Source organism: Pseudophryne corroboree, chromosome 9 (genome assembly GCF_028390025.1).
Source record: "Pseudophryne corroboree isolate aPseCor3 chromosome 9, aPseCor3.hap2, whole genome shotgun sequence".
NCBI classification, from domain to species: Eukaryota; Metazoa; Chordata; class Amphibia; order Anura; family Myobatrachidae; genus Pseudophryne; species Pseudophryne corroboree.
The window spans coordinates 118773625-118785997 of record NC_086452.1 but is presented as its reverse complement, the minus strand read 5'-3'; the positions used below and the strand labels follow the sequence as shown (position 1 = coordinate 118785997).

General features: G+C 45.8%; 1 protein-coding gene across 1 annotated transcript in view; it reads left to right on the top strand.

The window, feature by feature from the left end:
• The window catches only part of XPR1 (xenotropic and polytropic retrovirus receptor 1), a 241988-nt gene that overhangs the window by 213860 nt on the left and 15755 nt on the right, over nt 1-12373 (top strand). Inside the window, exons 9-14 of the mRNA XM_063939797.1 lie at nt 1245-1424; nt 2699-2861; nt 3191-3385; nt 9322-9488; nt 9575-9714; nt 12030-12251. Of these exons, the coding sequence (XP_063795867.1) occupies nt 1245-1424; nt 2699-2861; nt 3191-3385; nt 9322-9488; nt 9575-9714; nt 12030-12251 (1067 nt within the window). The remainder of the gene's footprint in view (nt 1-1244; nt 1425-2698; nt 2862-3190; nt 3386-9321; nt 9489-9574; nt 9715-12029; nt 12252-12373) is intronic.

Here is a 12373-nt window from a genome sequence, read left to right as displayed (position 1 = left end):
CAAAATCCTTCCTTATTGTGTACGCTCGTCCGGGCACAGTATCCTAACTGAGGCTTGGAGGAGGGTCATAGGGGGAGGAGCCAGTGCACACCACCTGATCCTAAAGCTTTACTTTTTGTGCCCTGTCTCCTGCGGAGCCGCTATTCCCCATGGTCCTTTCAGGAACCCCAGCATCCACTACGGACTCCGAGAAATAGAATTATCGGTAAGTAAATTCTTATTATAACCATGCCAACTGAGATTCTGTGACTGGCTCCATCCCCAGCGGATGGGGGGCATGTATGTACAGTATATAGGTGTGTTCATGCAAAAGGTGTCCCATGCGGACTACAAAACTTCTGCCTGTGTGACTGTTTGGAGGTGGATAACTTGTCTAACAACCATTGGATGTTGCTTCCAATTGGTTAAATGCATGTAAATCCCTCCCATTTATCTAGTACTATGGTTGCCTCTGTTCCTGATGCACTATATTTACATTTTGACTGTGAAATTTGCAATCGGTCCACAGCAATGAAGCACATTTACATTTTATTTGTCATCCATAAGATGGTGTAAAGATCATTGCTAGATCTATGTTTAAGCCCAGCAGATCAGACCCTATCACAAGAGAAGAGCAGCAGCCGTAGTAAATGGGAAGAGGCTGTGTGTCTGCAGTGCTTGCCTCCAGTGCAGGCTGGGCCCGGGTTGAGGCAGAATGGAATTGTGTAGGGGGCGGCTCCATGCAGTGAGCAATTCTATTGCTCATGGCGCCCTCTGCTGGCTGGTGATCTACACGCCAGCGCACTTTTGTATATGTTCCGTCGGCTCATATATATGTATGTGTGTGTGTGTGTGTGTGTGTGTGTGTGTGTGTGTGTATATATATATATGTGTATATGTATATATATGTGATATAATGTTTGTGTACAAAATATAATATAGTTTTGCATGCATGTTGTACTTGTGCCACATCAGATTGCTATTTACAAAGGTAACAATTACGCTGTCACGGAGAGTGGAGCCTGTTTCTCACATATGCTATCACATTGCGTGTTTCCTAGAGACCACGTTGGGTTCCGCTGTACATACACATTAAGTAGTCTATCTCCAAGATTAATATATACATTTCATCATATGCTTTCGAGTTTCCTTCACACGTTAGAATTACTGCTTGTATTTATTCTATACAGTCTGCCCTGGTAGATTGGGTGTTCTGTGTCTGGGTTTATGTTAGGTGCTAACCGAGCCTTGTTTCTGTGTCTTAGATTGCAGGCTTCCTGGGGATGCTGTGGTGTATCAGTCTATTCGCCTGTGTCTTCGGAACAAATTTCTATATACCAATGCAGGTGAATCCGCTCATTCTGTACGGATTCATGCTGCTCTTCCTTATCAACCCAACTAAGACCTTGTACTACAAGTCTCGTTTCTGGCTTCTTAAGTTATTGGTAAGTGACCTTTTCCAGACCACAGATATCATTACCATTCCCGTTAATTTAATGAAAGTAGCAACTACCTGGACGTCTTTCTCTGTACTGTGGTGTCCTGTTATGTCAGCCTTCTCGTTAATCCATGGCAATCCTGCAGGGGGAAAGTATCGGGAACATAAAGGACATGGTAACTTTTTACGTAGCACATATCTTCTGTGTTGCTGTATTACCCTGCAAAATATACCACACTGATTGGGTTGGGTATGATACGTCTACACCATAATGCAGGGCCGGATCTGGGGGGTGGGGGGGGGGCGAAGGGGGCGACCGCCCCCCCCCTAACACAGTCATAGCCACGCCCACTTTTGAGCAGAAGAGAGCTCTCCTGGGAGAGCCTTAGGCAGAACGATGTGCTGCCGCTTATACCACAGCAGCACAGGGGAGCCAGGAGAGCAAGGGTTACATAGTATTTGCCCCTCACTTGCTGGTGTGTTGCTACTAGGGCTAATAAATACAATTACCCCATAGCACAGTCACATGTAGATAGAACAGTCACAAAGCTCTATCTCAGTCTCACTCAAAAAGTTCAGTCAGAATTGAGAGAGGAGGAGTTAGGACTGCAGATGGGAGGAGTTGGGACTGTAGAGGGAGGAGTCAAGATTAAACAGTAAACCGCCCCCCCTAAAGAAAAGTCTAGATCCGTCCCTGCCATAATGTTGACTTTAAGCACATCTGCAAGTTTGGAATGTTGGCATGACATGTTGACATCCACATCAAGTCAGAATGTCGACAGTACTAGTTTATCCTAACTAACCCTAACTGCAACCTAACCCTCGTTGCACATGTTGACTTTGTTACTTCCAACATTTTAAACATGTTAACATTGTGGTTTTTCTCATGTTATCTGTCAACCTCAACATGTAGACCGTCAAAATGTTGACACATTGTGGATGTCGACTTGCACAATGTTAATATGTTGCAAATGTCTTCAGTAACAATGTCAGTGAATGTGGTTAGAGGAAATTGCCACCCAACCTGGTATAAGAAGTAAGGTGGCACTGACTCCACTGAACAAGTGCTTAAACCCGGGAACTACCCATCTGCTAGGAAGGTGAAGGACTAGTGTCGCTTCGGGCCATTCTGGATGTTTCATAGACGAAGGCACCTGACCGGATCTGTGCCAGAGACATCCAATGAGTTGTCTTGACTTGAGGCTGCTTATGTTTTTTTGCTTTGCAGTACCTATATACTTATGTCTTTTCCTTTCTTCTTAATTCACCCACCACCTCTAGTTCCGTGTGTTCACAGCCCCTTTCCATAAAGTGGGCTTTGCTGATTTCTGGCTGGCCGACCAACTCAATAGCCTGGCTGTGATACTTATGGACCTGGAGTTTATGATCTGCTACTACAGCTTTGAACTACAGTGGGACAAGTCTGAGGGGCTTCTAAGTGAAGGTAATAAAACCAGACTTCATTTTTCTTTGTGTGTTTTCTCTCAAATAATGAGATCTCCCAACCACACTACATGAAAATAATATGCACATAAGCCACTATAAAAGGAAGAAAGACTTATGGGTAATGCTACACATGGCAGGCCTTTCTTCTGCACCAGGACAAACATACTTTAGATATTCATCTCCATGCCAAGGGGCAATGCCTATTTGTACCTCAGGAGGCCATCCTTTTCTTTCTTTTTTTTATTCCCCGTTCTGTGGAATTGCTGAGATTATTTATTTATTTATTTATTTATTTATTTATTTATTGTGGTGCTCTCCCACTTACAGGATCCGGAAAGTGTAACACATATTCCTATGGAGTGCGTGCTGTGGTTCAGTGTATTCCAGCCTGGCTGCGCTTCATCCAGTGCCTGCGACGATACAGAGACACCAAGCGCGCTTTCCCTCACCTGGTGAATGCTGGCAAGTACTCCACTACCTTCTTCATGGTGACGTTTGCTGCTCTCTACCAAACCCACAAAGGTAATCCTTATGTCTGCAGCCCATGTTCTGCATGCGTCCTGCTCCGAGACTTCAGTGTGACAGAATCACTATGAGATCTCAGTGCTAATAAAGTCTGTGATTTATTATGTGCACAATGTGTCTCTCTGATGGATGGGACTCTTCTGTTTGTGCTATGTTTTTTCCTTTTCCCTGGTTAATGCAGTCATTTATCAAGGCTTGTCAGCAAATGATTTCTTTTGGTTAACATAAGATATTTATTACAATTAATTATAACTCTCTTCCACCAACATGTCTTGTCTGACCGGTTTTTGGACACTGTTCCAACCTGTATCACAGCTGGGTCAGACACCATTCACACCGCTGGCTGGTCCTGGCATATTGGCGGGTAGACCCCTTTCAGACTGTACCCGTGTGCAGTCTGCCTGTTCTGCCGGTGCTTGGAGATGACATCTCCAATCGCTGGTGATCCGGCTTTCTGTATACTTTTTGCGTGGCCTGAGTCGGATGACCCAGGTGGCACCGTTCACGGTTGACTATTGCTGTAACTGTTGGCTATGACCCTGCACAAAGGCCTTATGTGATTGCCGGGAGTGGAGGAGCATGGAGACTGCCAGGGACTGATCAGGAGATTGCATGTGGGGAGTTCTGAGTGGGCATGGGGGAGGGGGAGTTTCTCAGTACTTGCAGTATCTGAGGGCTTGTGTGGACAGTTTGTGGGACATGGAAGTCCCTGGTTATGTGAAGCTGCTTTAGGGTGAGTGGCAGGAGAGTGACATGAGGTCATTATGAGGTGGATGATCTGAGGCTGCTTTTTCTTAAGTTTAAGGGCAGTGTGCAGCCCTGGTAGACGTTGGAGGGGCACACATGCAGGTGTGGAGAGTGTATTGGGTAGCCCAATACTGCTGTAAACAGTCGTAGTTGATCTAACCTTTTGGTCACCTCCCCCCTTTCCACTAAAATTAGAAATATTTTGGATCACCTCAGTGCTATGATGCTGTTACTGAAGGTGAAGCTGATGCACAAAACTTAAGATTTAACCTAAGGGGTCTATTTACTAAGCCTTTGAGAGAGAAAGTACCTGCTAACCAGCTCCTGTCATTTGTCAAACACAGCCTGTAATATGGCTGTAAGGAGCTGGTCGGCTGGTACTTTATCTCTTTCCACGTTATCTTTCACCAAGGTGTAGTAAGTAGACCCCTAAGTAACTGTTTATGTGGCAGATGCAGCACAAAACTTACAGGAATATTCAAACATTTTCTAAAACTTACATGTAAAATATTTTACTTCATGTTGTTAATAGGTGCATTAATGTCAAAATTTCAAAGTTCATCTTTGATCAGCTTTCTCTTTCCTGTGAATACTGACATGATCTAGATCAGTGATGGCTTACCTTGACACTCCAGCTGTTGTTGAACTACACATCCCAGCATGCACTGCATCAGTTTTTGCATGGCCAAATAACAAAACTGTAGCAGGGCATGCTGGAATATGTAGTTCAACAACAGCTGGAATGTCAAGGTTAGCCATCACTGATGTAGACATTTCGTGAGCTGTCTGTTTAAGCTAGCATGCCTATAAAATATGTAAAACAGGCATAATTGCACACCTAAGAATGCCTTACACGTAGTTGTGCTGCCCTCTAGTGAATATAATAGTTAACAGAAAAATGACTGCACCAAGTAAGCCTTGTGTCGCTGAACAAAGCTTGCTATACATTAGTAGGACCAGCATAAGATCCGATTCCACAGCTGATTTACCTTCAATCCCCCTGGGAGACCCTGGCACATGATTTTGGTTTTCATTTAACATACGATCGTATGCCTCACCTAAACACGTGATCTCTAAAAAACAACAAATGTCATTTAAAAGGACGCTGATCGTATACACCAGACATTCCCAACCACGGTCCTCAAGGCACACCAACAGTACAGGTTTTAGTGATATCCAGGCTGCAGCACAGGTGACGTAATTAGTACCTCAGTTATTTTGATTTAAACATCTGTGCTGCAGCCTGGATATCACTAAAACCTGCACTGTTGGTGTGCCTTGAGGACCGTGGTTGGGAATGCTTGGTATACACCATCGTACAATGCATTGCATGTGCATACGATTACAACGGATAATATGGGCTGCACATATGATCTGAGGATGTGACATTTGACCCACAGGGCCTCGCATTGCATCGTAATCGTATGCAAAACACGCACAAAGTGCATACAGTGCGTAGTACGATGCGTCAAAATTGTATACGAGGTTGCTCTAGTGTATGGCCAGCTTAAATGTAATAGTTAAAGTAGCACACCTTCACACCGCAGCATAGAGAGGCAAGGAACATTTACCCTCTCCTAGACAGACACCGCAGCAGAGGGGCAAGGAACATTTACCCTCTCCTAGACAGACACCGCAGCAGAGAGGGGCAAGGAACATTTACCCTCTCCTAGACAGACACCGCAGCATAGAGAGGCAAGGAACATTTACCCTCTCCTAGACAGACACCGCAGCATAGAGAGGCAAGGAACATTTACCCTCTCCTAGACAGACACCGCAGCAGAGAGGGGCAAGGAACATTTACCCTCTCCTAGACAGACACCGCAGCAGAGAGGGGCAAGGAACATTTACCCTCTCCTAGACAGACACCGCAGCAGAGAGGGGCAAGGAACATTTACCCTCTCCTAGACAGACACCGCAGCAGAGAGGGGCAAGGAACATTTACCCTCTCCTAGACAGACACCGCAGCAGAGAGGGGCAAGGAACATTTACCCTCTCCTAGACAGACACCGCAGAAGAGAGGGGCAAGGAACATTTACCCTCTCCTAGACAGACACCGCAGCAGAGGGGCAAGGAACATTTACCCTCTCCTAGACAGACACCGCAGCAGAGAGGGGCAAGGAACATTTACCCTCTCCTAGACAGACACCGCAGCAGAGGGGCAAGGAACATTTACCCTCTCCTAGACAGACACCGCAGCAGAGAGGGGCAAGGAACATTTACCCTCTCCTAGACAGACACCGCAGCAGAGAGGGGCAAGGAACATTTACCCTCTCCTAGACAGACACCGCAGCATAGAGAGGCAAGGAACATTTACCCTCTCCTAGACAGACACCGCAGCATAGAGAGGCAAGGAACATTTACCCTCTCCTAGACAGACACCGCAGCAGAGAGGGGCAAGGAACATTTACCCTCTCCTAGACAGACACCGCAGCAGAGAGGGGCAAGGAACATTTACCCTCTCCTAGACAGACACCGCAGCAGAGGGGCAAGGAACATTTACCCTCTCCTAGACAGACACCGCAGCATAGAGAGGCAAGGAACATTTACCCTCTCCTAGACAGACACCGCAGCAGAGGGGCAAGGAACATTTACCCTCTCCTAGACAGACACTGCAGCAGAGAGGGGCAAGGAACATTTACCCTCTCCTAGACAGACACCGCAGCAGAGGGGCAAGGAACATTTACCCTCTCCTAGACAGACACCGCAGCAGAGAGGGGCAAGGAACATTTACCCTCTCCTAGACAGACACCGCAGCAGAGAGGGGCAAGGAACATTTACCCTCTCCTAGACAGACACCGCAGCAGAGAGGGGCAAGGAACATTTACCCTCTCCTAGACAGACACCGCAGCAGAGGGGCAAGGAACATTTACCCTCTCCTAGACAGACACCGCAGCATAGAGAGGCAAGGAACATTTACCCTCTCCTAGACAGACACCGCAGCAGAGGGGCAAGGAACATTTACCCTCTCCTAGACAGACACTGCAGCAGAGAGGGGCAAGGAACATTTACCCTCTCCTAGACAGACACCGCAGCAGAGGGGCAAGGAACATTTACCCTCTCCTAGACAGACACCGCAGCAGAGAGGGGCAAGGAACATTTACCCTCTCCTAGACAGACACCGCAGCAGAGAGGGGCAAGGAACATTTACCCTCTCCTAGACAGACACCGCAGCAGAGGGGCAAGGAACATTTACCCTCTCCTAGACAGACACCGCAGCAGAGGGGCAAGGAACATTTACCCTCTCCTAGACAGACACTGCAGCAGAGAGGGGCAAGGAACATTTACCCTCTCCTAGACAGACACCGCAGCAGAGGGGCAAGGAACATTTACCCTCTCCTAGACAGACACCGCAGCAGAGAGGGGCAAGGAACATTTACCCTCTCCTAGACAGACACTGCAGCAGAGGGGCAAGGAACATTTACCCTCTCCTAGACAGACACCGCAGCAGAGGGGCAAGGAACATTTACCCTCTCCTAGACAGACACCGCAGCAGAGAGGGGCAAGGAACATTTACCCTCTCCTAGACAGACACCGCAGCAGAGAGGGGCAAGGAACATTTACCCTCTCCTAGACAGACACCGCAGCAGAGAGGGGCAAGGAACATTTACCCTCTCCTAGACAGACACCGCAGCAGAGAGGGGCAAGGAACATTTACCCTCTCCTAGACAGACACCGCAGCAGACAGAATGTATGCAAAAGGATTTTTGAATTTATTCGTAGAGACCCTGAATAAAGGATGTAATGGGTCACTTCAATAAAAGGAACATACAAGCATTTTGAAAATCGCTTCACATACAGGAATCACTAATGCCTACTTAATTGTCCGTTATGTCTACTGTACTTAGCAGTTTTGCAATTCTATCTGAATATCGATTCACAATCATATCTACTTAGCCGTCCACAATGATCTCTACATAACAGCACAGATGGTGTAATGGCTAGCATTACTGTTCACAGGGTTTGATTCCCACCATGGCCCTGTGTGGAGTTTGCTTGCGTGGGTTTCCTCTGGGTACTCCGTTTATCTCCCACACTCCAAAAATATACTGGTAGGTTAATTGACTGCCATCTAAATTAACCCTACTGTGTATATGGTAGGGAATATAGGGGTAGATGTATTAACCTGGAGAAGGCATAAGGAAGTGATAAGCGCAAGGTGATAAACGCACCAGCCAATCAGCACCAATATGTAAATTAACACTTAGGAGACGATAGGCTGGTGCGTTTATCACCTTGCACTTATCACTAGTTTGTCACTTCCTTATGCCGTATCCAGGCTTAATACATCTGCCTCTTAGATTGTAAGCTCCACTGGAACACGGACCGATGTGATTGGTCAAATATTCTCTGTTAAGTGCTGCGGAATATGTATGCGCTATATTAATAACTGTTAGTAAATACTACCCACCCAGTGTCATCACATGACATATGGAAAATCTGCGTCTGAGAGGATTATGTAGTAGGGTCTGAGTTTTCAGAAGTCGCACAATTCCAGCGATCTAGGCTTTAGATTTAAAAGGCAAAATCAGGCTGGTTTTGCCATTTAAATGATTGCAGCTTTACATCCGCTGCCGGCATCGCGGGAATTTTGCTCCTTTGGAGCTTAGAGTTCTTTGGAGCACAATTCCCCCACTTGGGCTGTGTCTGGCAGTCATGCTTGTTCCCTGAGAGATTATAAAAAGGACATTGTGATTTGCAGAGGAACTGCTATGATTTGCAGATGCATGTTTAAATGTTAATTAACCTGTTGCTTAAAGTGGAAAAACTGTAGAATTTAGTGTTCCCGCTAGGATGCAGACAGAGCCGGGTGCTGAGTTGCGAGTATGGGATTGCTGCGCATGCTTAAAAAGGGGGTGCTCTTGGGGGCGGAGCCCTCAATGTGAATAGGTACAGTGCGTCTGGCATCTATTCACTGACGGTGATCGCTACACCGCAGGTTTTCCCATCGGCACCTGGGGAAGGCACAGGCAGGCTGCTTCAGCAGTGTCCTGTGATTAGAGCTGTGCGTATTTTGCCACTTTCAATTTGGGCAGGGCGTGGCACCCTGATGAAACACTAGGATTAATGCTGTTATGGGGTTTTAGTAGGTCTTTGTATATGCATAATTAAATAAACCAGGGATAGGTGTCTTGGCTTCTTCTTATAGGTACATTAATTGTTATTGAATCTTGTCTGTCTCTTAGCTCAGAACCACTCGGATGAGCAAGTTTTTCTCTACCTGTGGATCATATGCTACGTCATCAGTTCATGTTATACTCTGATCTGGGATTTGAAAATGGACTGGGGTCTGTTTGACCGGAATGCAGGGGAGAACACCTTCCTGCGAGAGGAGATCGTGTACCCACAGAAGGTAGGAGCTGTGACTTCTCTTGGGACATGTTCTGCGGTCGTGTCATCTACTTTCCCCTTGTCTGATCATTATTTTATTTGTTCCAGGCATATTATTATTGTGCGATAATACAGGATGTTATTCTCCGCTTTGCATGGACCATACAGATCTCTCTCACATCATTAAAACTTCATGATAACACTTCAGATATAATATCCACTGTTCTTGCTCCGCTTGAAGTCTTCCGGTGAGTACACCTTGTTTCCTCCTTTGTTCTACATTATTCTTACTACAGATGTGTCCTTACTTACTGGAAGTCTATACGCCATACGGCACGACGCAGATGCACTGAGAGGAGGGAGCGTACTGTATTTTTCTGTAACATTTGCATATTTACTTCACAGACGCAGCAAAAAGGCGCTCCGTGTACTAGAGACCCTGGGTTGAGGCTTTAGCCGAACAGGAAATCGTTGTACACACACAGTCTCAATGAAGCGCAACAGATTTTAGCATGAGGAGACTCCGTGGCTGCTCACATTGCAGCCCTTTGTACACTGATTCAGACAGTCACACACACGTACAATTGTCTCACACCTCAGTGGTCAGTGTGTGCTAGCAATGCAGTTCTGCTAATAAGATGTGCGTCTATGTCGCATGTGACCTGGCACACCAAGAGCGGGTTATTTGGCGTTACTGAAGCAACACTTAAAAAGGAAACCTCTGTATATTTATTTATGAGGCCCCACAAGGTTCCTGTAGTGCTGGTGAATAGGAGTAACGCAGCAAATTGCACAATTACAGAATAGAATGAACAAGAGCATGACTCGTATACATTATTACAATGCTCCAGCTACACATGTGGAGAATACAGTGACCCCCCACAGGGGCTTCTGCTATTGGTTCTGTTCACACATTGTCTGCTGTGTTGGTGTTGCTATAGTTCTTACCAAGAGCAACCATATTGCCCCCTCGCCTGTGTAAGCATGGATATGTCCTAGCCACAGAAGCAGACGCATCACCTGGGAATAAAGCAGTGTAAAAGATTATCGCCCCCTGAAATCTGGCCCCGTTGCTTAATGTATTCATGTTAGTATTTCTGGAGAAGCATGCATTATACAGCTTCCATTGTATATTGAGGTTAGACACTGAGCAGTCAGACCTCCAGTGTGCATCATTGTCAGGCCACATGGGTAATTGACAGAAAATACATATTTCAATTAGGGTATCTACGTCCAAACGTATTATTTGGTGAGGTGGGAGAGCTTCTGGTTTTCCAACATAGTAGCCATGATGTCTGTCAGCCCTGACATGCTCCCGACAGTGAATATGAGCTGCAATGGAAGGCTGCAACAGCTGCCAGCTGATCACTAAATGCTAATGTGTATTTTTACTGATGATTCTCTTTGTGGTCATCTCACAAATCCATCTTTTTGTGAAAGGATTGATACACAGTATCTGATTCCGTCATCTGTCTTTAGGGAATCTGGTCATGTGCAGTGAATTGGTTCTTCATTATCTTTATCCATGCAAGTTATTCCCTCTGCTGGTCACTAAAGAAACTGCTCCCAGGTTCCTGTGTCGCTATGTTTTGTTCTATATAATAGTCCCTCCAGATAAAATGATGTAATGGCTTTTCCTACCTCAAAGGCAAAACTGCTTATAGCGTGTATACATCATATATACATATTTGAAAGTGCCTTAACTAATAATTGGAATTGAATACATGGAGACAGGTTTCATTTCAGTCCTTTCTATTATTCCTTATGACACGAGCATTGAACATGCGGACATCCAGCTGCAGTGACACTACACATCTCAGCATGTCCTAGCACTGATTTAGCATGTACTAATAGCAGAACTGTGTGGAAGGACATGCTGGGTTTTGCAGTTTTATAGCGCCTGGAGGGCTGTACGTTGAATGCCCGTCTTATTAACTAGGACTTTTCCCAATCAAATTATACTTTTCCATGTCTTAACTGAGCTGAACGCTTACAGCCTGGAGTATGTACAGATGTGTCCTCATACATTTGGCCTCAATGCGCTGCGCAGTGGGAGATGGAGCTGACAGGTCCCATGCAACTGCTAGCATTGTGCGCCTCTTACACATGCAATGTGGCTGGTGTGCTGATTAATTTGATATGCGACACTTGTGTCATATGCAGAGTCAGGGACTCGGTTACACATATAAAAGTCAGCACAGTCTCAAAAGATGCCTGGCGTGCCTAGTGGGGCTGTGTGATGTGACTGCAGCACTGATGTATGAGGACACACCTGTACATTGTTGGTCCAGAGCAGAATCTCATTCACAGATTGTCTTAAACTTTCTCTTGTCTCTTCTAAAAGCTAGATATGCTAAAAGTGGAGGAAACTGTTCTGTAGGATAACCCATGTTAATGAGAATCCATGAATTCATAGACCTACTCTAGTGCCATTGCTGGGCTACCTTTATTAGATTCTATTGTCATTGGTTAAGCTAACAAAATATCCCTGTAATAATGGTGCTGTCCCACTTCTTTGTGCATAAGCTCTGTGACCCATGTTTGGTGTTGTCATTACCTGCAGCCGCTTTGTGTGGAACTTCTTCCGGCTGGAGAACGAACACTTAAATAACTGTGGTGAGTTCCGCGCCGTGCGCGACATCTCTGTGGCTCCTATGAATGCCGATGACCAAACACTGCTGGAGCAAATGATGGATCAAGACGATGGAGTGAAAAACCGAGCCAAGAGCAAGACCTGGAAACGCAGCCAGAGTATATCCCTGCGCAGACCTCTCCTATCTTCCCAGTGAGTAGCCACTACTATCCATAGTAGCCAGGCGGTGCTCCATATGTCAGAACTTCTGTAGTTGTTGGTGTCCTTTTTTTGATTAGGAGTATTTTTGTATTTTAATTATCCACAACTGTTGC